Here is a 21,974-nt window from a genome sequence, read left to right on the forward strand (position 1 = left end):
GTCGCCCGAAAACTTCTTTAAAATGGTCTACGAATTCCTGTACCGACGAGGTAACAGTGGCTTCCTGTAACCACAATGTTTCAGCCCATCTTAAAGCAGCCCCGGATAACTGTTGGATTATAAAAGCAATCTTCGCTCTTTCTGTGGGGTACAACTGGGTCTGCTGTTCCAAAGCGAGCGAACACTGAAGCAGGAACCCGTTGCAATCCTCCGCCCGACCGGAGAATGGCGCTGGACGTGATGCTGGGTTCGCGAAGCAAACCATAGAAGAAGTGCGGCCTGCGGAAGTACTGAGCGTCGGCTGACTGGAATTCACAACAGCGGTTGTAGGTTGTACAGGATTATCACCATGGCGGGTAGACTCCATCGCGCTGTTTCTTTTCCTTTGTAGGTCAAGCCTTCTTTCAGGATACAGGCACAGAGGCGGAGGTAAGTGAATTCAAACGTGAGTTTATTTACAATGATTCAAGTGACAAGGTGAATTGGCAAGGTTCAGGTGAAGGTGCGGTGACGATCACTACGTGCAGAGCGGATTCCAGATGAGCAGATCCTCCTTTAGTTAGCTTGGCGTGAGCAGACACTGTTCATTGATACGTCTCCTTTTCTATTTCAGATACAGTAGCGGACACGAAGATCTCGGCGGGAACGTGGGACACTCAGACGAATCTCCAGGACTCGGGGAACATGGGACCAGGCAGGACTTCTGGGAACAACGGGACAAGGATACAAAGGTGAGTATACGTTACGTGGTGGTTTTCAGGTTGACTTGGAGACTTCAGGAGACAGAGGGTTATGGTCTATTCCTGTTGGAGGCTTGACAAAGACTGAAGTGTGCATGGGTGTTTTGTAGAGCTGGGTGATGAGGTAATTGATGGTGCACAGGTGTGAGTGGTTAGTATACCGGGGAGAGTGATCTTTGAGTGGTGGATGGGAATGAATCTGATTGATTCCTGACACTATAAAGCCATAATACCGGCTACCATGACCTAGGAAAGATCAAATTCATGTTTATATTAACATGGGGTTATACCCCTTATACTTAAGGGGTTATACTTATAGAAAATATAAGATTGCAGAGTCTATTCCTCTTTCTTTATCAGAATTAGTAGGAGCTGTGATTCCCTTGGAATTCTTTTTGGGGGTCATAAAGTTTTATGACCTAGCAAGAGGGAGAGTTACAGACCAGTCTCCAATTACACCCATAGAATAAGACAAAACTAATTAGATATGCATGCATACAGGAAGGTCAGATACGATTCTGTGTTATATACATTAAGGACATTTCTATCCTAAGTTACACACAAAGGACATTTGTGTGCGGGTATGTGTGGCGTGTGTGTTTGGAAATCCGTGGTGTGTACCACGTGAGGGTTTAGAGAACAATGGGGAACTGTTTCTTGATTGCGCAATGCGTCATAAATGGAGTTAATCAATGACCTGCTGGCAGACATTGGGGCACCATTTCACATGATTCAAGGTTTTGTGAATTAAACATATATGTGTTCATATTTGTTCAGTAGTGAAAGGAAAACAGGATTCGGTCAGTCGCTACAAGAGTGAGAGTCCCCTCATCCACCACCCGATCTTCGGCTGGTGCCCAGGGTGACCTGAGGGTGTTGGTCTGGAACAAGGCGCCGACTCCATGTCCACGCCCCCAGCCCCCCTCCTCAATGGCGGTGCCCGCTAGTGAACAGGTGATTCCCACGGGTCTACCCTCTGGTGGCCCGTGTGTTTCATTTGAAGCTACAGGGGATGATACTATGTTTGTAGCAGCTTCACAAGGTGGGTTTGATTCTCTGGAAATGACGACTCGTCACAGCTGCCACCTTCATGTGTGCATACGGCTGTGCCTGAGTCCGATCCAGAGATGACGGCCATGCTTTCCTGGGACGATTGGTTTTTGGGTAAGGCCGCCGACCCTCGTCCACGGCAAACCCCAATACCTTCCCTCCCGGACGTGCATGATGAGATCTCGAAGTCCTAGAAGACCCCTTGGTCTTCTCGGGACCGCTCGCTGATCTCATCCGCCTTTCCTCCCCTCGATGGGGCCGCTGTCCATGGGTACACTGGGGTTCCCCCGGCTGAACGCTCTGTTGCGATGCTATGTATCCTCAGAGTGCTTCTTCTCGGCGCAATCCTAAGCACCCGTCCGTGGCCTGTAGTTTTTCGTCTACACTTGTGGCGAGATCCTGTAGCGCCACTGGCAGCCGCCTCTCTGCATGCCATGGTCATTCTGCTGGTCTACCTGACCCAGATGCTCATGGTCCTGCACGAGGGCGGGACTGACCCAGGGCTCTTCACTGAGCTGCGTGCTGCCACTGACCTTGCTCTCCGAGCGACGAAAGTGGCCGTACGCTCCCTGGGTCAGGTGATGCTCACCATTCTGTGGCTGAACCTGTCTGATGTGCTGGATGTCGCGCGGCCCCGTCTGTCCGACATCCCCATATCCCAGGTTGGCCTCTTCGGCGGTGCGGTTGAGGACTGTGCCCAACAGCTCTCAACCGCCCATGTGCAGACTGACGTTGATTCTGTCCCGACGGCCCCGCCGTCCGCTCAGATCCCTCGGTCTGCCCACCGCCGAAGGCACCCTCCCGCGGCTCCCACCCCGCCCCTTCACCCGGGCTGGCTCTGGAAGCCGCTGGCGGACGCCACAGCCCTCTCCAGCCCCGCCCCCCGCTACTCGCCGGGTTAAGCAGCGCTCTTGAGACGGGCTCCTCAGAGATGGGACTCAGTTCTTCCAGGAGTTGGTAGCAGGACCACTCCTTTCCCCGGTGGAGGGCCGGGGAAGAATCCCTATTCTTAAGAACTGATTCTCCCGTCTCTGGGATTACAGAGTCGGACCGCGGTGTGCGCCGCCCCGGCCTCACCACTCCCGTCCCCCTCTGTCCCAGAGGGCGCGGATGACAGTGCGTGCCGTCTTTACGTCTTTACGAAGGTCGTCGAGGCAGCCCTTGTTCCCCTACGCGAACACGGGGTTCGCATCCTGAATTACCTCGATGACTGGCTAATATTAGCTCACTCTCGAGATTAAGTTTGCGAACACAGAGACTTAGTGCTCCGGCACCTAGCCCGTCTGGGCCTTCGGGTCAACTGGGAGAAGAGCAAACTCTGCCCCGTGCAGAGGATCTCTTTTTTCGGTATGGAGATTGACTCGGTCGCCATGTCCGCGCAGCTTACAAGCGAGCGCGCACACTCTCTGCTGACTTGTCTTCGACAGTTCGATGGCAAGAGTGCGGTCCCACTGAAATTGTTTCAGAGGCTCCTGGGGCATATGGCATCTGCAGCCGCGGCAACGCCGCTCGGATTGCTTCATATGAGACCGCTTCAGCTGTGGCTTCGCGATCGAGTCCCGAGGTGGGCATGGCATCATGGCACGCTCCGAGTCCCAGTGACTCCGACCTGCCGTCAGACCTTCTCCCCGTGGAGGAACCTCAGTTTTCTACGGGCCGGAGTTCCCATAGGACGAGTTTCCAGGCATGTTGTTGTCTCAACTGATGCCTCTTCCATGGGCTGGGGCGCCATGTGCAACGGACATGCTGCCGCGGGCTCCTGGACAGGACCCCAGCGCCTTCTGCATGTCAATTGCCTCGAGTTGCTGGCAGTACGCCTTGCCCTGGACCGTTTTCGCACGTTGCTCAAGGGTCAACACGCACTAGTCCGTTCTGACAATACTGCGACTGTAGCGTACATCAACCGTCAGGGTGGTCTACGCTCCCGCTGTATGTCGCAACTCGCATGCCACCTCCTCCTATGGAGTCAGAAGCACCTGAGGTCCCTTCGTGCTATCTACATTCCGGGAAATCGGAACTTTGCAGCCGACGAGCTGTCACGGTTTCGCCCCATCTCCGGCGAATGGCGACTCCATCCCTAGTCGGTCCAGCTGATTTGGGACCAGTTCGGGGACGCACAGGTAGACCTGTTTGCCTCCCACGACTCATCCCATTGCGCCCTGTATTACTCCCTGTCCGAGGGCACGCTCGGCACGGATGCACTGGCGCACAGCTGGCCGCGGGGCCTACGCAAATATGCGTTTCCCCCAGTGAGCCTTCTCGCACGGACCCTGTGCAAGATCAAGGAGGACGAGGAGCAGGTTATTCTGGTTGCGCCGTACTGGCCCACCCGGACCTGGTTCCCCGAACTGATACTCCTCGCGACAGCATCTCCTTGGCCAATTCCTCTGAGGAAGGATCTCCTTTCTCAGAGACGGGGCACCCTCTGGCACCCTCGACCCGATCTTTGGAGGCTCCACGTGTGGCTCCAGGACGGGACGAGGCAGGTTTGAGTACCCTGCCACCAGCGGTGGCGGCTACCATCACTTCCGCTAGAGCATCGTCCACGAGACATGTCTATGCGTTGAAGTGGAACCTCTTCGTCAACTGGTGCTCTTCTCGCCGAGAAGACCCAAGGAGATGCTCGATCAGTGTCGTGCTTTCCTTCCTGCAAGATGGGCTGGAGCGAAGGCTGTCTCCCTCCACCCTGAAGGTGTATGTGGCCGCTATCGCCGCTTATCACAAAGCAGTTGAAGGTAAGTCTCTGGGGAAGCACGACCTGATCGTCAGGTTACTGAGAGGAGTGAGGAGACTGAATCCTCCTTGCGCTCCTCTCGTTCCCTCTTGGGACCTCTCAGTGTTGTTAAATGCCCTGCAGAGGGCTCCCTTTGAGCCTCTGCAATCAGTTGAGCTTAAGTTTCTGTCTATGAAGACAGCGCTCCTGGTTGCCTTGGCCTCCATCAAGAGGTTAGGGGACCTGCACGCATTCTCCGTTGACGAAGCGTGCCTGGAATTCGGGCCGGGTAACTCTCACGTGATCCTGAGACCCCGGCCTGGATATGTGCCCAAGGTTCCCTCCACTCCCTAACGGGACCAGGTGGTGAACCTGCAAGCGCTGCCCCTGGAGGAGGCAGACCCAGCCTTGGCACTGCTCTGTCCAGTACGCGCTCTCCGTGCTTACGTAGACAGGACGCAGTGTTTCAGGACCTCAGACCAGCTCTTTGTCTGTTATGGTGGGAGACTGAAGGGAAAGGCTCTCTCAAAGCAGAGGATGTCCCACTGGATAGTGGACGCCATTGCTTTGGCTTACCAACAGCAAGGCCGACCGTGCCCCCTTGTTGTGACAGCCCACTCCACCCGGAGTGTGGCTTCCTCTTGGGCTCTAGCGCATGGCGCCTCACTGGCAGACATCTGTAGAGCTGCAGGCTGGGCGACACCCAACACATTCGCCAGATTTTATAATCTCAGAGTGGAACCTGTGTCCTCTCGTGTACTCGCTTCAGTCAGCTAGTACTGGACCCGCTCAGGTGTCTTCGCTTGCTCGCCTTTCCACTCCACGGACTGGATACGTGCGATATTTCCTCAGGTGAGCCTTCCTCTCTGAAGCCCTGAGTTCCTCCAGCACTGTTGACGCTGGCGCCAGTGTCTATTGCCTGTGCGTCGGCTAGGTGCCTCCGTGTGCATGGTTCCTCCCCTGAGTAACCCCCACATGTGTATTCCACTGTAAGCCTCCTTGAGCATGTGTCTTGCCACTCCAGGAGTTGAAAGTTGCCACCCCACGGGCTGGTCACTCCAGTGTTCCTCCATATGAAGCCCTCCGGCCATATGTGTATTCTTAAGTCCTCCCTACGGGTAGGCATGCTGAGGCATATTTCCTCTGAGATATGCTTCCCAGTGTACCTTGGTATTCCTGTGTTAAGTAGGACTCCTTCGTCCGTGCCAGTATCACGACAGGGGGATCAGACTTTCGCAGGGCACTGGAAGACAGCTGTGAAGGTGGTGTGATTATACGGGGACCCCCATTCTCCGTCATCCGACGTAACTCGGAGTGACTACGAAAGGGAACGTCTCGGTTACGTATGTAACCCTCGTTCCCTGAGTAGGGAACAGAGACGTTACGTCTCACTGCCACTTCCGCTGTACCGCTGGGCAGACGCCTGAGTTCAGTCTCGGCTCCTCAGCAAAGACATGATCTGCCTTTGCCGGCGTCTCTCCTCTTATACCCACACGGTGGGGCGGAGATACGCTATGCAAATTCCGCAGACCCATGGCATTTCATTGCCATAGGCTCGTTTTGTAATACTCGAAGATGATTGGCTTTCTAGGCGAAACCCCCATTCTCCGTCCTCCGACGTAACGTCTCCGTTCCCTACTCAGGGAACGAGGGTTACATACGTAACCGAGACGATTTTCTTTTCATGTCAGACCCGATGGAAGAGAGTGAGGAGAGTGAAGAACTGAGTGAAGTGAAGGAGGAGAGTGAAGAACTGAGTGAAGTGGAGGAGGAAAGAGAAGAACTGAGTGAAGTGAAGGAGGAACATCATGTCAAACCTGGAAAAAAACCTTTGAGTCGCTCAAAGACTAAAAATAAATTTTTAAAGAAAAGACAAGACAAGACATCTTTCACCTGCACTCAGTGTGGAAACAGTTTCACAACCAAACAAAGTCTTGAGCGTCACATGAGAGTACACTCTGGAGAGAAGCCGTTCTCATGCCATCAATGTGGGAATAGTTTCAGTCAATTAGCAAACCTTAATGTTCACATGAGGACCCACTCCAGAGAGAAGCCGTTCACATGTGATCAATGCGGGAAAACATTTCTCTGGGCATCACACCTGAAGACACACCAGACAGTTCATATGAAGGAGAAACCACATTCATGTTCTGTGTGTGGAAAGGGTTTTTCATGGCGGCATCATTTACAAACACATCAGAAAACTCATACTGGTGTGAGAGAGTACATGTGCTCTGAGTGTGAGAAGACGTTTGCTATAGGGAAATGTTTAAAACGACACCAGAGAATTCACACTGGAGAAAAACCTTACAAGTGTTCACACTGTGACAAGAGATTCAGTATGTCAGCACATCTGAAAACACACGAGAGGATCCACAGCAGAGAGAAGCTGCACACGTGTGATCAGTGCGGGAAGAGTTTCTCTTTTAAAACTCACCTGAAGCGACACATGAAGATCCATGCAGTGGAGAAACCACATCACACAGTCTGAGATCACAGTAAGTAGTTCATCTTTATGTGCTGAGAAACAAAAGCTGCTTTTCCACCTTCGGAAAAGGTTCCAGTTGTGTTTCCACTTGAGTCTGGAACGGCACGGCTAAATTACAAACTGTACAAACCATTCTCTGCCCTGAATTCTCAGCACACTTGGCTAACCGTGCCGAACCGTGATGGTAGTGTGTGTATACTAGTGGTGGAAATGTTGATTCTTTCCAGAGATTCATTCATTTTCAAGTCATTCACCAAAATGATTCGTTCATTGCTTCGTTCAGTGACAATTTCTTCATATTACATAAATACGCCAGCAGGAAAAAGAGTGTCTTAAGGCCCTTGCACACCGAGTCTGAAATTCGCGTCCAAAATTTTCGCACGTTAAAAAATAAATACAACCTCACGTTATGTCTATCACGCTTGCCTACGAAACTTGTCCGTCTTAAAAAAAATTATCGGGTACATTTTCTGCGTTTTTCGCATCCAATCAAGTTGTTTGCATAAAGTCCACTTGAATTAATGTTTCTTCTAGACCTGATGAACGCGAACAAGAAAGGAAAAACAGAAGCTAAAAAATCTGTCTCCTAAAAAACGCTTCACGTGTAAATAAAGTCTGAAAATTCACATGAGAGTTCAAACATTTGACACTGGGAAGTGAAATGCAGGAAGTCCTTCAATACAGAAGATGAACTGAAAGAGCACCAGAAAATTCACACTGGAAAAACATTTGGAGCTAAAGTTCAGGAGCTGAAGAAGAGGCAATAACACTTTTAAGAGAGACATGAATCTGATATTAATTCTTAACTCGTTCTTCGTTGTTTTTCATCAGAACATCTAGTTTATCTCCCACTTCTACTCTTCCATGCAAACACAAGATGTAGAGTATCTGACAAGATGTTCATGTATCTTTGAAACTGGACACTTTTCTTCTTCTCTTAAGATGCTTTGGCTCTTATAAGTCAGTAAAGAGAGAGATCTGTCTTATTTGCTTTAACTTTTACTTAATGTTTGTATTTGCTTTATATAATTATTAATTAAACTCTTTACTCATTTTATCAACATCTCATTGTTATTGTCCTTTTTTAATTTTCTGCTGATTCTGCTTGAATCAGGAATAATTTTAGTTCTGAAAGTCATGAAATATCCTGATATGATTGCTTTTTGCATTGTTCATGACTCAAAAACATACATCACATCAGTTTTGAAAAGATAAAAAAAACCTTTTGAAGCTTTATTTGTCAATGACACACATATATACTTTTACACTGATTTAACTCTATGGATTTATAAATGTCTAATAAACTGCATGTCAAGATTGTTGTCTGTCCTTTCCTCTGTTGTTCTTGTGTGTCCGACACAGAAAGGAGAAAATATGCTCAAGTCAGCAGGAGCGATCTAAATATAACTAAAGATTTTGTGCTAAATTGTGCGCTAATCATACTTAGGTGTATCTGCACTTCATCACAAAGACCAACACTGGGAAGTTTAATGTTTATTAAAAATAAGGAGCAAGGAAAGTCTTGCAGAATCCAAGGATCTGAGACTGAAGGCAGGGCTGGACTGGGACTAAAAATCGGCCCGGGCATTTTGGCCCAGACTGGCCCACTAGTCTCTGCACATTCCTTGCGTTTCTTCTCCATCTCTGAATATTTTGACAGATACACACTGACACTTCACGCTCGCTCAGAGCCCGAAGGGGGAGGAGTTTAAATATGTGATTGGACCAGCCCAGTGCCAATCAAGAAAAGAACCAATGGGCCGCTGATCTACGTGTTTCATGGGCCGGTCTGTTAAAAAAAGAAAAAACTACGCTGACTTTTTTTTGTCCAATGCATTACACCGGCACAAAGATCCCAGAGCCGCCAATTAAGCAAAACTAAATGAATGGGCCGCCGATGTACGAGTATTATGGGCCGTTTAGACAAAAAAAAAATTATATATTTTTTAAAGAATGATCTGTATCGGCCCAAAAAAGCACGTCGGCCCACCGGGCAAATGCCCGGTATGCCCGATGGCCAGTCCAGCCTTGATTGAAGGAGAGATACAGCAATAGTGCAGGGAGTCTTCAGGATCCACTGAATCCCCTTTGTGCTTCTTGTGTTCAAAGATATAAAGGAGACAAAAACTGGACAATTATATACAGTAGTAGGCCTAGTATAATATACAGTTATGGTATTTAGTAGATTCCCCATTTAGCCTTGTGTGATTTGTTTTTTTTAAACGGCTTGCTGCTTTTAAGCTATTTTTTAATCTTACTTATAAACGTCCATCTCTTTTTCTCATCTATCCAAAAATCAGCTGAGCTGAAACATAATATAGACAGGTAATAGTCAACAGAAACACAATGCCAACAAATCTACACCATACGGTTTTGTTACTCAAATATGCAATCTAAAATAAGGATTTTTTTTGTTGTTATTGCACATTTAATAAGGAATGAACTGGATATTGATGATAGATCCTCAAACAATTCTCAGAGAATCTCCCCCAAAAGTAAGATTTAATCATAGCCGGAGGATCTCAGACACATTTCAGAGAGAATCCCACCAGCAAACAAGAATACCAGAGCTTTTAATGGATAAAGACAGACACAACAAAAAAGATCATTGTGACTCATGACTTAAGTCACATCACCTTCTATCAATATGATTGGTTCGATTGGTAAAAGCAAGCCACCACTTTTTACTCTCTGTTACTGGCATAAGCAAACATATCTCGAATCATCAAAAAACATTGTAAAGTGTTAAGAGTTCAGTTGATTACTCAATATATCATGACATAATACAGACAGTATATTTTTAATTTTGTCATGATCAGCACTTGAGAATTTTCCATAACACAAATAGACAAAGAACAGAAGGTTTTAGCACATTTGGTTCTAAAGTTGTTCGAATGTTAGACCTAAAAGGGGAAGAAAGGTTTATATGATAGAATTGTTAGAATCATGGTTAGTTTAAAACAGGGGTTTTCAAATTGGGTGAATGTGAGCTACTTTTAAAATCACTGAACATCAGTAAGCCTAACCACAAGTCAACAAAACATGCTTAACATGTGTAATGCAACAAGTAGCAATGTTTCGCCGATGTTATGTGGTTTGCCTGCCTTCGCTATACGTGACACGATAAGATGCTTCTGTCGCCTTCATGTTAATAGTGCCAAACAACTATATTATGCTTTTTGTGACTGCAAATCCTCACGCTTCCTCTCAAAAAACTCAACTGGCATGTTCACTAAATTTGTGTGCTTAGTTTCAATGTGACACCGAAGGTTGCTAGCACCTCCTTGCAGATAACACACTGTTGTCTGTCCAACATGAACAGGGCCCTTACATGTGAACAAGATGCGTTTAGCAACTTAGCCATTGTTTAAATTCACCTAAATAGTGTTTTAGACGGCTAGCTGTAGTCTCGCGCTGAAGTCCCATGGGAACTCAGTTGTAGCCAAAGGTAAATAGTGATGGGAAGTCCAGTTCTTTTCCGCGAACCGGTTCTTTCGGACAGTTCGTTTCAATGAACCGATTCAAGAAATGGTTCAGTTTCTGCCGTTCCGAATTATGGCAACAGAATGCGAAAATAAAAGAACTTATTTTCATCGTCTTCCTTTCCATGACCTCGAGATTCTGCAGTTGTGTCTAGTTGTACTTCAACTTGATGTGCAAACTCCCATAGAAGTACTACGCGCTAAAGTTTACCCATTTGCAGCCATCCTTGTCAACACTTTGACAAGGGTGACTACACAGACACAACAAAGCAGGGCCGGTTGAAGAAAAAAGCGATTCCATGGACGAAGACGTGTGCAACCACTGTGGAGGTATTGTAAACTTTATTTATCCTTCCATTTGGGCGCTGTGTTGTATCTGTGTTGTCATCCTAGTACACCACAAACGCGAACCATTTCTTCTTCACCTACACACTGCTATTTACCTTTGGCTACAACTGAGTTTTCATGGGACTTCAGCGCAAGACTACAGCTAGTCGTCTAAAACACTATTTAGGTGAATTTAAACAATGGCTAAGTTGCTAAACGCATCTTGTTCACATGTATATGCCCCCATAACTGCCGTTTTAGCTGAGGGGGAGCTCTGGGCATTTGCGGGAACAACTCCGTGTTGCAATCACCAATCCGGTTCGTTTTTTTTTTTTTTATATAGACAGTACTCACAAAGGTATAACGATCAAGATTAACTTAAAAATTGCCCAGAGTTCTCCTTTAACTTTACTGACAGAGAGAATGCCGCTGTCACTTTAAGATCTGCCACATCTCATTCTCTCACTACTCTTTACTTCTATTTAAGATTTTATTTAACTCATTTAAGACTGTTCTTGTGAGGATACTCGACAAAACGGACATTTTTGGCATAAATGTGTGGGTTATTGTTCGTTCAAGCGCGAAAGAGAACTCGATACTGGCGCGCGTCTTTCTGTGTGTGTGCGTGTGTGTGTCTGTGTGAGTGTCAGGAGGACATTCACTGACAGCGCGTTCTCTTTTCGTCTTGTCGTGAATGAATGGTATAAAAGCATTTGCGTGAATAAGAGCGTGATCATATACAAACATGTATCGCATGCGTTACCGGAATACTTTAAGCCCTGCGATATTAATAGAGCTGCATACAGAGTTATTTTTTCTTCGCGTGTCGCGCCTCCCCTGTGGCTCTTTGGCGCCCCTTAGGGGAGGCGCGCCACACCTATTTAAAACCGCTGTTGTAGAGCATACCATTTTTAACCTTTTCAATGAAATCCAAATGATCAAATCAATAAAATAAAATAAAAACTTCTAAAAAAAAACATTTGTATGCAGGGCAGGCACATAAAGACATCAAGAATTAGCGTATGAATCTCAGCAATGGTGACAAACAGATCACCTCTGAACATAAGCTCATTATTTATTCATGCAGCAATGCATGATGGGGGCCATGAATGAGTTTTGATTGGTGGCACCCAGAATGCACTGCAACATGCTTTATAATTGTCACCATTGTTGAGATTCACAGTCTGATTCTTGATGTCTGTGTGTGTGTTTTTTTTTTAAAGTTTATTTTTGTTTATTTTTTATTGATTTGATCATTTGGATTTCATTGAAAATGCTAAAAAATTGTATGCTCTACAATGACAGTGCTGCTATAATCCATGAGGTAAACTTAACTCAGAAATTGGGTTCTATATGAGTTCAGTGATTCAGGTCAAATGATTGTGATATAATGATTATGTTAAAACACAACCAACACGATCAGATCACCTTTATTTTTTCTATTTGTTCATCTGGCTGTTATAACTCATGTACAGCAACCAAAGAAAATCTAAAGTTAATTATATGAGTGTCAAGAGCCCAACCAAAACAAACACTGATCACCATAATGGTGACTTTAAATTGCAGTTTTCTCCTTCAGTGATTCTGCTTGTTAACATCAGGTGTCTTCAATAATGCTCAATCATCACTCAATTATTCACTTAATTATCTCATTAACTTTAACACTGCTTCAACGTAACCCAGTTATGTGCAGCCTGTTGACATAAAAAAAGTTAATTAAAGCCAACATATCAGAACCTGATGACATAAAAAAGTTAATTAAAGCCAACATATCATTTATTTGAGTGTGCTGAAGTTAAATGAACAAATTATGTTTTGTTTAACGTAACCCAGTTATGTGCATCCTATTGACATAAAAAAGTAAATTTATGGAACCTTTTGACATGAAAAAAGTTAATTAAAGCCAACATATCATTTTTTGAGTGCCAGTATATATATATATATATATATATATATATATATATATATATATATATATATATATATATATATATTTATTTATTTTTTTCAGATAGAGTTGCATGTATGATTTATATTTGTATATTGTCTGTGATGTAGTAGGCTGTGTTGAGACACATAAACACTATACAAATGTTACAATGCAGCTAGAGCGGGAATCAAGGCTTCATTGGGAAAACATTCATGCACTGAGAAGCGTCATTACACAACATTGTAAGATTAAGAGGTCCTGTTTGATTTTCAGCTGCAGTAATGTGCTCACTCAGAATCAGACACTTCTGTATTTTATATAATGCATTTGCTGTTATGAATTATAACACCATTTGGTCAGTTGGGTTGGATTATTTTCACACTTCAAGCAAACCGCCCCAGAGTTAATTTGCAATCAGGCCAAGACCACCTCATTCAGGCGGCCTGGGAGCGATTGTTTTGGTGCAGATCCGAGCGCGATTGCCGTGTTCTCATATGCCTAAAGGACAACTCCGGTGCAAAATGAGCCTTTGGTCTAATAACACATTGGTACCTAGTCAACCGTTCTCTGAGGTTCATGGTTCGACTGGTCGAGACTGTTTTTCAAAGATGGCTCCTGCACTGTAAAAAAAGATCAGTTGACTTAACTTAACGAAGTCAAGTCATCTTGTTGCTTTGACTGAGTTAATTTGAGTCAGCTTATAGTGTCAACTTTATTACACTTTAAAACACGAGTTGACTCAACTTCAATTCAATTCAATTCAATTCAAATTTATTTGTATAGCGCTTTTCACAATACACATTGTCTCAAAGCAGCTTTACAGAAATTGCATTTCGGAAATGTACATAGAAAAATACAGTTAGTTAATCAAGTATTAATTTATGGCATAACATATCGCCGGCTTTGAGTCATCTCTTCACAGGCGTCGAGTCGTCTCTTCACAGGCGTTGGGGCATCTGAAGTCTCCGTGAGAGGCTGGATACAAACTGGAGCTGACGAACGCTATTTACCTCGGGACTAGCGTCCCGAGATAACAGCAGAAAGGCAGATGGGAAATAATTAGCATAGCTGATGTTCATAATGTTAATGCATTCGAACTGATTCAGCAGTAGTATCAAAGGTTAAGCATTAAGTGAATGCTTGGTTAAATTAAAGAGATGCGTCTTTAATCTAGTTTTAAACTGGGACAGCGAGTCTGAGTCTCGTACAATATCAGGAAGGCTTTTCCAGAGTTTAGGAGCTAAATGCGAGAACGCCCTCCCTCCTTTAGTGGACTTAGATATCCTAGGAATGACCAGAAGCCTCGAATTTAGTGATCTTAAAGAGCGCGATGGATTGTATGGCGATAGAAGGTCTGTTAAATACACAGGAGCTAAACCATTTAGGGCTTTATAGGTCAACTTCCTGTATCAAGTAATGTGGACTGGAAAACATTACTTAAGAAAACTAAAAAAAAGATGTTGGTTATCAGTGGATAACTGTCGTAAGAGTCATACGTGTCGATTACTGTCGTAAGAGTTAAGAAGAAGGGTTTATATTAGCTTGCTTAAATGTAAGAGATGTCTATGTGTCGCAAAACAATTGCTAATTGCTTTGTTGCCTGAAAAAGGATGGTGTGTTCTTACGTCATTAAGTTTCAGTGTCATCTTCACTGCCACTATCGCTGGAAACATTTAAAGTGTCATATTCCACAGGCTTAGGAACACGTGTGGTCTTTGATTTAAGAAAGGCAAATCATTATGACGTGTTTGGTGTTGGAACGTAGATGACACAGCATTTCTAATCAATTTCATTATACAGGGGCACAAACACAAGATCAACGAGACCGAAACAAATGATCCAAATTACCATCATCATCACATTTGTCACATTAGTAAAAATACCTTTAAACCACCCCCATCCAAAAGACAATGAATTAGTTTCCCAATCTGTCAGAGTCTTTGCCACGAAGCTCAAATTCTTCATCCCTTCTTCAATAATATGGTCTTTCTCATCATTATCTGTAATGTATGTGCAGCAGTTTCTCCCACTATCACACACACTCCAGCTTGTGATGCCGTCAGCTGGTCTAAAACTAAACCATTGTGCAAAGCCGTGAGCCTCAGTCTTCTCAGCTCCTCCTTGATGCCTTCCATCATAATTTTTTTCGTGGTTATGAAAGAAATCAGTTCATACCTGGTTACCTGTACCTCTTGCACACTGTATACAGTATGTTTGCACAATTTACAGTTACAGTTATTGAACTGAACTGAATCAACACTGAAGTGACTTGAGCTGAATATAGACACTTTTTGCTTGTTGGCCAAGTTGCTTCTCAGGTGATTTTGAATTTGTTACAATTGTGAAGCTGCTGTGAAACAATCTAATTTGGATATTATATTCATTCATTACACACAGACTGATATATTTCAAATGTTTATTTCATTTAATTGTGATGATTAAAACTGACAACTAATGAAATAAAATATTAATGAATATTACTTAAGACCCATACAAAAAAAAGATTTTTTAGAAATGTTGGCCAACTGAAAAGTATGAACATGAAATAGATGAGCATGTACAGCACTCACTACTTAGTTGGGGCTCATTTTTCCTGAATTATTGGAGCAATGCGGCGTGGCATGGAGTCGATCAGTCTGTGGCACTGCTCAGGTGTTATGAGATCCCAGGTTGCTCTGATAGTGGCCTTCAGCTCTTCTGCATTGTTGGGTCTGGCGTATCGCATCTTCCTCTTCACAATACCCCATAGATTTTCTATAGGTCAGGCCAGGTCAGTTTGCTGGCCAATTAAGAACAGGGATACCATGGTCCTTAAACCAGGTACTGGTAGCTTTGGCACTGTGTGCAGGTGCCAAGTCCTGTTGGAAAATGAAATCTGCATCTCCATAAAGTTGGTCAGCAGCAGGAAGCATGAAGTGCTCTAAAACTTCCTGGTAGACGGCTGAGTTGACCTTGGACCTCAGAAAACACAGTGGACCAACACCAGCAGATGACATGGCACCCCAAACCATCACTGACTGTGGAAACTTTACACTGGACTTCAAGCAACGTGGATTCTGTGCCTCTCCTCTCTTCCTCCAGACTCTGGGACCTTGATTTCCAAAGGAAATGCAAAATTTACTTTCATCAGAGAACATAACTTTGGACCACTCAGCAGCAGTTCAGTCCTTTTAGTCTTTAGCCCAGGCGAGGCGCGTCTGACGCTGTGTCTTGTTCAAGAGTGGCTTGACACAAGGAATGCGACAGCTGAAACCCATGTCTTGCATACGTCTGTGCGTGGTGGTTCTTGAAGCACTGACTCCAGCTGCAGTCCACTCTTTGTGAATCTCCCCCACATTTTTGAATGGGTTTTGTTTCACAATCCTCTCCAGGGTGCGGTTATCCCTAATAGCCGCGTTTCCACTGCCGGGCTAGGGCCGAGCCGTGCTAGTGCGTGCCAGGGCCGGTCGAGTTTCCACTGTCACTTCCGGGGCTTGATCGGGGCTTACTCAGGGCCAACGGCCAGCATTTCTGGCCCGTCGAATACCTTGGGCCAAAGCGGGCCAGCTCGGGCTAGAGGCGTGGGCAAGGTAAAAGGCGGAGTTTATCGGTGTTAGGGAAAGTTATGGTCTGCGGCAAAGCCGGCAAGATGCACATTTCACTTTTTTATAACTCGCGCAAAATAATTGCTGCTCGAAATGGAGAATCACCTGTACTGGTCTGTCGAAGATACCAAAGCTCTTCTGAGCATTTGGGCAGAAGAAAGGGTACAACGTCAATTTGACGGCGTGTGAAGAAACGAGGACGTTATAAAATACATCGTTGCTGAATTTTCTAAGCTAAGCATTCAGCGAGCAACGCTTCAAGTTCGGGAAAAAAGAAAAAAGTTGCGGGCGCAGTATTGTACAAGGCGATTAAAATGCACAATGGACAAAGCGGAGCTCAGAGAAGAAACTTTCCATGGTTCGACTTGATGGATGGTGTGCTGGGTCACCGTCCCTCTGTGGAGACTCGCGAGACTCGGGACACTATTGCAGCCACGGCCGGTGAGTTAATATACATGCTATCTTCCTAACTTAAAAAAGAAATAAATTCATAATACCCGCTGAAATAGGTTGGGTTATATGACGTTTGATCCAGAAAGGCGTGTGAGGGGGGGGGGTTAGGGCAGCGTTGCGGGGCTACTGTCCCGGCAGTGGAAACGAAAGCCCGGTGCTTAAGGCCTGAGGCCACTGGCTCGGCTCAGCTCACTGTTAGCCCTGGCACGGCCCTGGCCCGACAGTGGAAACGCGGCTATGGCTTGTACACTTTTTTTCTACCACATCTTTTCCTTCCCTTCGCCTCTCTATTAATGTGCTTGGACACAGAGCTCTGTGAACAGCCAGCCTCTTTAGCAATGACCTTTTGTGTCTTGCCCTCCTTGTGCAAGATGTCAATGGTCGTCTTTTGGACAGCTGTCAAGTCAGCAGTCTTCCCCATGATTGTGTAGCCTACAGAACTAGACTGAGAGACCATTTAAAGGCCTTTACAGGTGTTTTAAGTTAATTAGCTGATTACAGTGTGGCACCAGGTGTCTTCAATATTGAACCTTTTCACAATATTCAAATTTTCTGAGATACTGATTTTGTTTTTTTTATTAGTTGTCAGTTATAATCATCAAAATTAAAAGGAATGAACATTTGAAATATATCAGTCTGTGTGTAATGAATGAATATTATATCCAAATTTCACTTTTTGAATGGAATTACTGAAATAAATCAACTTTTTGATGATATTCTAACTATATGACCAGCACCTGTATATAGCGTATGGCAGCACTACAAAAAACAACTAAGTGAAACACTATTGCCTTATCTACTGGTTGTCTTATTGGTGTAGGTTATACTGTATAGGGTGAGGGCTATTCATTCTAATACACAAGTGAGCCTAGTGGAACATTGCAAATGGTTTGTTGCCTTACCTCCAATCCACATTGACCAAGTTTTTCGCCCCGGTAAATAAATACTCATTTGCGGCACTCATTTTAATAAATTCATCTGTCTGCTACTTGCTCCCTAAAACAAAATGAAATATTAGAACAAGTTTAGCCTCAGATCACCTAACAAATGAGCCACTCAGTGGTAATTCACATTCTTAAGAAAGAAAGACACTTTTAACTCTTGTTTTGCTAGCTATTTGAATAGATTAAAACACAATACAAAGTATAAGAAGAACTATCACCCTGTATTTTCTTTCAAGTCGTAGCCGGCATGAGGTAGGCTAGACTGTGAAATATTTCTGGAGCATTTTACTAAACATATGAACTGTATTTATTATACTGTATATATATCTATATTTATTTAAACTGTTAGTGATGTCTTAATGATTTAATGCAGGCTATATTTGAATAAATCTGTCAGTAAGCAATGTTTCGTTTAATATTCAGAAGCATTTAGAAACAGACATTATTTTTTTATACTGGAGTAAATATATTTTAGGCATGTTATAAGGAAGATAATAGGCTACAATTATTTGATATAAAACGGCTTTATGTGAAATTCAAATGCTATTTTTTTATGCTATTCAAATGCTTTTTTGAGTGCTGATTATTAAATACATATTAGTTGATTAAAAACTTTATTTTCATGAAATAATTAAAAAGTATCAGCCTATTAGCTCAAAACAATGATAGTGTTATATTAATAATTATTATTAAAGTGTTTGTTTTCGGCCAAGTTCAACAATTTTTTTTTTCTGGCCTGGTATCCGGTAAGAGTTGTATGACATCACTGTCGTCTCGTGATTTGCGGCTCATAGATGTACATCAATGATAGATGATCAAAAATTCACCAAATACTGTTCACAATGACAAAATATCTATAAACATCAACATAATCACAGACAAAAAACAAGGATTACACGTCGCTTCTCTTTAATCCAGCTGCTCTCTTTCTGCTGGTTGTGTAAAGCTGTGGTGAGAGAGACAGAAATCATTTCAGTATATTTTGTAAAAACTGTGTGTTGTTTAAAGTTGATAGTAATTGTTCTGACTTCAATAAGCCTCATGATGTGAATGAAACATCAAACTGACTAAAACAAACTCTTTTAAATGTATATATGATACTGGATATATTAGCCATTTAAAATTTCTAATGAGAAATTAACAACATGGAAAAAACTAAAAGCAAATAACACTTCGTGGCTTTCAGAACTAAAAGTATTCCTGATTCAAGCAGAATGAGCATAAAATAAAAACGGACAATAACAATGAGACATTGATAAAATGAGTAAAGCGTTTAATCAATAATTACATGAAGCAAATACAAACATTAAGTAAAAGTGAAAGCTAATGATACAGATCTCTCTCTTTACGGACTTATAAGAGCCAAAGCATCTCAAGAGAAGAGAAGAAAAGTGTCCAGTTTCAAAGATACATGGAAGTATATCTTGCATTTGCATGGAAGAGTAGAAGTGGAAGATAAAAGCTCCGCAGAACCATCTTTATTATGGGGGTTCAGGGGGCGCGTAGATCTAGGCTATGCACGGAACGATTTTTTTTTTAAGCGGAAAATTTATAATTTTCAAATGCCTTTATAGTGTCTATATAAACCACTATATATTTTATAATGACATTATAATTATACATGTAGCCTACATTTTATGTTTTAAATAGAATTACGATTACTGTAGGCTAATATATGTAGCAGGGCATTCAGTTACTTTTGAAAGGACAATAGCTTACTTTTCGCATACGTTGGTCTTGTCAATGGAACCATTTGGCAACTTTTTAAAAGTAAGCTTTCCATGAGTTTTTTTTTTTTGCACAGGCGAACCTTTTGGCATTTGGCAACCCACCTGGCATTCTTTTGTGCACTCGAGTCCGTTATTTCAAATGTAGGCGTGCGGCAAGCGCGCTCATAATTGAAGCAACAAGATAGTTTTTTCCAGGCGCAGCGAGATTAAGGGTTCTCGCCCAGGTTGTAATTCAATGTAGAACCGCCTCTGCAGAATCTTACTGGCAACCATTTCGACGTCTCACGCTCGCAATCCACTCAAAACGTCAATGTTAGACTACTACTCTTTGGCCGGCTCGCAAGCCCAAACAAGTGTGTGCGGTGTGCCTGTTGTTTTGTTCTGGTCTAGCTAGATCCGGTGTGGTGTTGGAGTTTTTCCAACTTACTAGATGTTGCAACACCATGTGAAAAAAACTACAAAGTTTGCTGGGCCAAAAAGAAAAAAAAATTGAAGCTGTTAAAATGGGTTTGCGTTAACGCTGTTCTTAACGCGTTTAACTGACAGCACTAATAGACATGTATTAAACCATGAAATCTGACCAGGATTGCAAGCATGTCTAAATATCCTCTAACTTTAGTGTGATTGGATATTTACTCATATCAGGTCATGTGCACACACAAACAATTCAGAGAGAGATAAAATGCACAGAAATTATTTAAATTCAACCCCCCGATATAAAAACCTGATATTCAAGCATGTATTGAGCCGTGGATGTCGTGCCGTGGATGTCGTACCGAACGGTTCAATACTATATTGAGAATTGTGGCATCCCTATACATTACACCACTCCTGGAAAATTAATTTATTTAACAGTTTGGCGTGATTTTGACAATTAATATGAAAATGTTAAACCTCCCTTTACTGAACATTTATTTTGGTTGCCCATTTCATATTTAACTATCATAACATCATATGTAACTGTTCATCTAAAAGTGATGAAGTGCTTGAATGTTTCTAACATGAATGTTCTTCAGCATCATGAATGAATGAAGAATAAACACCAACCTCTTTGTTCTTCAGGATCTTCAGTGTGTTTCATTCTGCAGGTTCTGGATCACTCGTGTTCTCACTGTCCTCTTTAATAAACTCAGTCTTTGCAGATTTCAGCTCTTCCATTGCTGCTCGTCTATACTTGTAGCTGATGGGAATATTCCAGCATTTATTGGAGAATTGTTGTGGGAGGAGCTTCACTGACCATGTAACTGCTGTGGGAGGAGCTTCACTGATGATGTGACTGCTTATGGGATAAGCTTTCCTGATGATGCAACTGTGTGGGAGGAGCTTATCTGTCAAAATCAAAAATATATCAGTGAGTGAGTTTTCTCTCAATATTTGTTAGGAATTGTTTGACAACAATAATTAAAATATTTTTTGCTGAGTTTGTTTTGTTCGGTAAAGGCCTGTCATGGATAAATATGACAATTAAACCATCACAGGGCTTGATGCTAACTTTTCTTAGAAGGAGCACATGTGCTCTTAAGTTGAAAAATTTAGGATTGCAGTAAGATTTTTAGGGGCGCAATTGACATTTACTAAAAAAATTGTTTTTCCTTAACCCTCTGGGGACGGATTGGGCGGTACCGCCCAAAATGGCATACTTTTACAAATGTGTAAATATCTTAAAAAATATTAATGATAGAGAGGTGCGGTCTTTTTTACCGTCTTCCTCAGATTCCGCTGAAAACAGTGATAACTTACCCGGCTTGTAAATATACACACTTCCTTGTTGCGCAATACCACTATGTAAAGGGCCAATGAAATCGATGTTGTTTGGCAGATTCCGCAAGCAACAACCAATGGAAAAATTGCCGATGGCAAAATATTTTTCTTATCCAATCAGAGGAAGGTTACCATGACGTATCTAGCAAATCAGAGGACTCTGTAGCCTTGCAATGGGTGGTACTATATAGTTAGGGATATGACGCAAACAGCATTGAATGGAGAGAAGGAGAGAGAGCGAACGGAGGCTTATAGAGCGGATTATCAGAGAAATATGAGAGAGAGACAGAAAAATTATAATATATATATTTACATACATACAATTATAACATTATTTATTGTTTTAGCACTTTTATGATGGCAAGCAGTAAAGATTTATGGTGGAACAAGGTCTGGAACAATTACTGGAGAGTGACGAGGAGAAAGCATTGCTTAGAAAATTCTAAGCATTCCTAAGAAAAACGCCTAGGACTATTTGTAAATAAAGTTAAATTTTTCATTGTTCTTTACACATTTTATTTAACAAGTACACATGTCTGTCAAGCAAAGGCTTTGACAAATATATTTTTTGTTCAAAAACTGTTCACTATTGTTGTGTGATGTGTGCTTTTCAGAAATAAATGACAAAAATCTAATTTCCGTTTTTGAAATTCTCTAGTTTATTGTACATTTTTCACTCATACTTCCTTTATAGACACATTACATGCATGCTTATGTTAGCTTAGGGTCCTCTGAATCCATAGATATCGAACACATAGTGTTCCATCTCCAT

The 21,974-nt window shown here is 43.1% G+C and overlaps 4 protein-coding genes across 9 annotated transcripts in view; 3 read left to right on the forward strand and 1 right to left on the reverse strand.

Annotated features, from left to right (window-relative positions):
• LOC143714418 (uncharacterized) overlaps positions 1 to 21,974 on the forward strand; it is a 703,153-nt gene that overhangs the window by 281,218 nt on the left and 399,961 nt on the right. The gene's annotated exons all lie outside the window — the stretch shown is intronic.
• Positions 1 to 21,974, reverse strand: part of LOC143714414 (uncharacterized) — a 1,189,624-nt gene that overhangs the window by 216,611 nt on the left and 951,039 nt on the right. The gene's annotated exons all lie outside the window — the stretch shown is intronic.
• The window catches only part of LOC143714417 (uncharacterized), a 438,587-nt gene that overhangs the window by 16,599 nt on the left and 400,014 nt on the right, over positions 1 to 21,974 (forward strand). Inside the window, exon 4 of the mRNA XM_077205571.1 lies at positions 7,526 to 7,587. Within this exon, the coding sequence (XP_077061686.1) occupies positions 7,526 to 7,565 (40 nt within the window). The 3' untranslated portion in view covers positions 7,566 to 7,587. The remainder of the gene's footprint in view (positions 1 to 7,525; positions 7,588 to 21,974) is intronic.
• Positions 17,015 to 21,974, forward strand: part of LOC143714434 (uncharacterized) — a 429,922-nt gene continuing 424,962 nt past the window's right edge. Inside the window, exon 1 of the mRNA XM_077205629.1 lies at positions 17,015 to 17,240. The gene's annotated coding sequence lies outside the window, so the exon portion shown is untranslated. The remainder of the gene's footprint in view (positions 17,241 to 21,974) is intronic.

The sequence above is a fragment of the Siphateles boraxobius genome, unplaced genomic scaffold (genome assembly GCF_051911475.1).
Source record: "Siphateles boraxobius isolate OS27281-9 unplaced genomic scaffold, OSU_SipBor_1 54, whole genome shotgun sequence".
Classification (NCBI taxonomy): Eukaryota; Metazoa; Chordata; class Actinopteri; order Cypriniformes; family Leuciscidae; genus Siphateles; species Siphateles boraxobius.